Here is a 5,520-nt window from a genome sequence, read left to right on the forward strand (position 1 = left end):
CTTGGCCTCTGCTTTCCCACCACACTCTGTGCATTGGGCCCATCAGGAGAGGATGCCAAATGCCTCAGGATAGGACCATCCTTATGAACAATGTGTAAGCAGGTTTGCTGTATGTCCCAGGTTATGCCTCCCTTTGTCCAGATGTCACCAAAACACAGGCAGTGCCATGCCCAGGACACGGACAGTTCGAATTTTTCTTTCCAGCTTCAGATTGCAGGTACAAGCCAGACTGGAAGGGGAGGGCAGCATCTGGTACAATTGCTGTGGTTCTGAGGCCTCTGGACGTCCCTGGGTGTCCCTGGTGTCCTGCTTGGAGAGGATTTCAGGAAGAAGAGGAGGGGCTGTGTTTTGTGTCTCCCTTCTTGGCATGAGGGAGCCACTGCATGCCAGACCTGAAGGTGAGAACCAGGCAGAAGATGAGCAGCGTCTGATCCAATTGGAAGCTAGTGTCCAGTGCTGATTGCTAAGGGGGCTGGAGAAGAGAGAAGGACTTATGTGGGAGTCTCAGTGACCGTGGCCACGTTTTAGTAAAACCCTCTCTGGATCTGGCAGTGTTTCAGAGGGGCAAGACTGGAATCATAGACCAGCATTCCCATGTTCACTGAAAGCTCAGATAGAGCACCAGGCAGAGAGTGAAGGGCTCTGTTGTCCATGGGATAAACATCTTCTAACACCCCTGGGCATTTGGGCTCCTGGTTCTGCTATAGAGAGAACTGAAGGAATGGGGGCCATGGAGACTCACCCCTCCCCCTTCATAGAGATTGAAAATGGACATTGAGGACAGGAGCAGGGGCTGGGAGCTGATGGCTCTGAGCAGTTTCCTGCTTTCTTAGTGAGAGGAAGCTCAAGTGGACAGAACACATGTGGGGTCTTTGTGGCTAATGTGTTTGTGTATTTACAAGATGCTGGTTCAGGACACTGACCTATGGAACCATTAAGTCTCTGTGTGAATTGTGGTGAGTGTTTGTGTGTGTGTGTGTGTGTGTGTGTGTGTGTGTGTGTGTAATTCTAGTTGGAACCCCAAAGTACTTGGAGTTCTATGAATTTCAGGCTAGAGGTATAATAAGATGTAGTAAAAGGAAGAGTAAATAGAGAATGAAATATAGAGAGACAGAAATTAAGAAAGGAAGGAGAGAAAATAAATTAGTTTTGATTTTGAGTCAGTGCACTGTGATTAAATTCAGTGCTTCAAATCTCATCCTCACACAGACAACTAAGTTTTAAAGTCATCATTGGTTCCAGGTTGCACATAATTTTATTTTTCTGTACTCAGTAGACTTCAGTGTCTCGGATGCTCTTAAGTCCAACTCTCCAGGAGCACTGTGTTGATTTCCTAAGGAACAAATTTCTCACCCACTTATGGGTATTTATCTGTATATTTACAGAAGCACATACACAATAAAACTGCTGAATAATGACAGGTGAGCTTAGCACTGTCGGTCTCAGCTGCCTGAGCCCTCATGGTGACATTTTGACTTAGGTATAAGTTAACGCACATTGCAGATGACACTATTGTTGAGTGTAATTTTAAAAACCCCGAGCTTGGTCTGGCTAGTCTCTGGGACCAGTAGCAGCCAGCTCTTCTCCTTGCTGGATCCTGAAAATGGTCGTCTGCCAAGATGACCAAGGCTGGCTTGCTTAGCAGCTCAAACCAGTCCTTCCAGAGAAAACCTGGAGGAATTGCTCCCATTCCACAGGCGCTCTACCTCTGTGGCTGGTCTGCAGGCCTCCAGTGACCACTCCCCAGTTTTGCCCTCTCTCTTCTTACTCACCTAAATAATCATAAATGGGAAACACCAGACAGCCTTAATATTTAATACCAGCCAGATTTGTATCAGTAAATCTCCAACCCCAATATGCCCGTGCAAAGAACACACAACTCAGTTATAAGGTAGGTGCATATCCAAGATTGGGCAGACATACCACTACACTCCTCTATTCCCCAGCTACAAGATCCCTTGCTACTTGTGGCTCCTCCAGGTCACATGGTTCTGCTCCATCTTCCCATTACTCCATCTCTCTTTCTAGCCTTCCCCTCCCCCTTTCTTCTCTCTCTCCTCTAAAACTTCCAGCCCCTCCTTTAGCTTCCAATGCCCAATCATAAGCTCTAGCCTTTATTGACCATTTAAAGTAGAGTGATTCACATGGAATCACCTGAGTTTGTGATCTGCTCCTCAGCTGGGCAGGATTAGCATCAAAATACAAATAGCACCAGGGCAATTCACTGCTCAGCTAGGTACCGTGGCCACCCTGTAACACGATCACTGAGGGGACCAACCTGGAGGAATCATGAGTTCAGGTCCAGCCTTAGCCTCAAAGGAAGACCACAACAACCATGAAGTGAAAAACTCTAAACAAGAGATAAGAAGGCAGAGGGAGGGCTTGGAGGGCATCAAACTGCTTTGATGCGGCCTTGGGTGGTGGCTCCATGAGTGTTCATCAGGAATTGTGCCACCCAAAGGTTGACTGTCAACCTTGCAGTGGCCCTGAAAGACAGCTCACTGTAATATCCAATGCTGACCTGTCCTGTCCCCAGCTTGGTGGTACAGCCTGTATTTCACCCCTGGGAATGCCCTGGGTCACACCCCACCCTCACCCCACCCCCCAGCAGCACAGGGGAAAATGTAGGATGTGAGTAGGAGAGGGGGCTTCTGGGAAGTCTGAGCTTTCTGTTAGAATTGTCTGTATTCCTAGAACTGTGGGTCCAGAGATAAAGGAAAAACAAAACCTGTTAAGGTTCTGTTCTTAAAAAGAAAAAAAAAACCATGCAGTTTCACCTAAAACGTTTGCAGGAGCTGGAAGCCAAGCTCAGGACCCACCAGCCGCCTTCTCCAGTTTCTTGAATAAGTTTCCCCTCTTCTCCAACATGTGTACATTGCTCCTATAGTGCTGTGTAACAGCTTTTTCCAGAAGCCAGGTCAGTTTCCTTATGCTTTCTTCCCTGGGTGGGATCACAAGAAAGCTCAGATTGGGAGGTACCTGGTCAGGAGTCCTGACGCGGTTGGCTACCCGGACCTGGCTGATTTGCATAGCCCAGCCCTTCCAGGGAAATGGAAACTGAAAACCTAGTTCCTAGTTCAGCCAGGCTGAAAGACTCAGGATTGCAAGTTGCAAAGGTAAAAGCTCCCGACCTATGATGGAGCAGGGACTCAGGACCATTCCAACCTGGAAACTTGACAAGTTCATTGAGGATTACCTCCTTCCGGACACCATCTTTGGTGCTGATGTCAAATCAGCCATCAAGGTCATGTGTGATTTCCTGAAAGAGAGATGCTTCCAAGGTGCTGCTCACCCAGTGAGGGTCTCCAAGGTGGTGAAGGTGAGCCCTCCTCAGCATGAGCTGACCGAGATGGGGTGGGAGAGGACTCTCAGAAGGCAGGCTCCAGCCCTGATCCCTCCTCTTCAACTCTGATCACAGCTGGGCGGTGGGTTCTGCCCTCCAAGCCCCACATCTGTATTGGAGAAGGAGCCTCAGCTACAGTATATGTTCCCCACTCCCAGGCCACGACCATTTCAGAGTCAGGGAAACTGAGGCCCAGATGGCAAAGCAGCTTGCTGCAAAGTGACAGGTTGAGGACGGGGAGGGGTCGGGGAGGGGAATCCAACCTTTGCACTGCTGTGTGACACAGGGTAACTTATCTACCTTCTCCATGCCCAGTGTTCTCAGTCCACACCCTGGGATGGCAAGGACACATAGACTAAGTCAGATGTGGCACAGGACAGACCAGGACTCCTGCTGTGTGACTGGATTGATGGATCCTCTCTGGGCTCAGTTCCGGGTCTGTCAAATCGCATTTCATGACAATGGTACCTAACTCTCAGGCTCTGGAAGGAATCAGAAACAAAGTTGTCTTCTTTTCTTCCCTTTTGTTTTTAGTTGATTTCATTCTTGTATTTTTAGTTGTGAGTGGGGGCTCTGTATGCGTTAGTACAGGTTCGGTCAGGATTGAAGAGTGGGTGTCAGATCCCTTAGAGCTGCAGTTACACAGGTGGCTCTGAGCTGGCCTACTTGGGTGCTGGGAACTAAACTGAGGTCATCCACAGGAACAGCAGGGACTTTGAACTACTGTCCCACCTCTCCATCTGCGTAGATGTGATAATTTGTCATGCCCTCTCTCAACAGTGGCTGGTGCTCATGTGTGTTAGTGATGATTCTCAGCATTTTATTTAGGGAGGCTCTTCTCAGTACAAATTCTTCTTTTGAAAATATTTGTTTTCTAGATGTTGATCATTTTTATTACTTTTCAGTTGCTTTTTGATTCTGTATGATATTCCATATTACACTGTGCTATAGTGTTCCCACATTAGTCTTACTTGCTCATTTCCTTTTCATTCCTCCCCTCCCCCACTCCCATAGACACTCCCTCTTCTCTCTCTGTCTGTCTATCTGTCTCTCTCTCTCTCTTTATCACACACACACACACACACTGACACACACAAATATAGACTCCACAGATGAATGTAGATATTTGTCCTTCTGAGTCTGGCTTATCTTCTGTATCAGAAGGAGATCCAGAACCCTCTATTTTCCTACATAGAACCTGTGTCACTCTTCTGGGTTAACTAACATTCCACTACACATGTAGCAGCTTTCTCCATCCATCCATCCATCCATCCATCCATCCATCCATCCATCCATCCACCCATCCATCCTTCACCCTTGCTGATGGACTCTAGTTCAGCATCTGCACTGCCCGGAATGGTTCTCCTTGTCCCCTGTCACTCTCATCCTTGTCTTTCAGGGTGGCTCCTCAGGCAAAGGCACCACACTCAAGGGTAGGTCAGACGCTGACCTGGTGGTGTTCCTTAACAATCTCACCAGCTTTCAGGATCAATTAAATCGACGGGGAGAGTTCATCAAGGAAATTAAGAAACGGCTGTACGAGCTTCAGTGTGAGAAACATTTTGGAGTGAAGTTTGAGGTCCAGAGTTCATGGTGGCCCAACGCCCGGGCTCTGAGCTTCAAGCTGAGCGTCCCCCACCTTCATCAGGAGGTGGAGTTTGATGTGCTTCCAGCCTTTGATGTCCTGGGTAAGGCAGCCTGCCACAGAGCCTGAGCTCCCTCTTCTGCCTGCCTTCATCCTTCCTTCTAGTTCCACCTGTGTGTGTGTGTGTGTGTGTGTGCCTATGTGTGTGTGCGTGTGCGTGTGTGTGCCCATGTGTGTGTGTGCCCATGTGTGTGTGTGTAGGTGTGTGTGTGTGTGTGTGCCTGTGTGTGTGTGTTTCATAGGTGTTCACATGTGTGTGGGTGTGATCCTGAGCCATGGTTAGCAACATCTCAAGAATCATCCATCTTTTTGAGATCTTGTCTCTCTCTGGTTCAGAATTCACAATTGAGCCTGACTGGCTGGGCAGAGCCCCAGGGACCCTCGAGTCTCCCCTTTTCAGTGCTGGGATTAAAATCCTACTCCACCAACACCAGCCTTTTCCCAGAGTCCTGGGATTCTGACATGGGTCCTCATATGTTACTGACTGAGCCATCTCCCCAGCCCACACCTTCCATCCCTGAACTGAGAACTC

At 48.4% G+C, this 5,520-nt stretch overlaps 1 protein-coding gene across 1 annotated transcript in view; it reads left to right on the forward strand.

The window, feature by feature from the left end:
- Positions 1 to 3,051: 3,051 nt before the first annotated feature.
- LOC116104629 (2'-5'-oligoadenylate synthase 1A-like) overlaps positions 3,052 to 5,520 on the forward strand; it is a 10,678-nt gene continuing 8,209 nt past the window's right edge. Inside the window, exons 1-2 of the mRNA XM_031391132.1 lie at positions 3,052 to 3,319; positions 4,743 to 5,031. Of these exons, the coding sequence (XP_031246992.1) occupies positions 3,134 to 3,319; positions 4,743 to 5,031 (475 nt within the window). The 5' untranslated portion in view covers positions 3,052 to 3,133. The remainder of the gene's footprint in view (positions 3,320 to 4,742; positions 5,032 to 5,520) is intronic.

The sequence above is a fragment of the Mastomys coucha genome, unplaced genomic scaffold (assembly GCF_008632895.1).
Source record: "Mastomys coucha isolate ucsf_1 unplaced genomic scaffold, UCSF_Mcou_1 pScaffold22, whole genome shotgun sequence".
Classification (NCBI taxonomy): domain Eukaryota; kingdom Metazoa; phylum Chordata; class Mammalia; order Rodentia; family Muridae; genus Mastomys; species Mastomys coucha.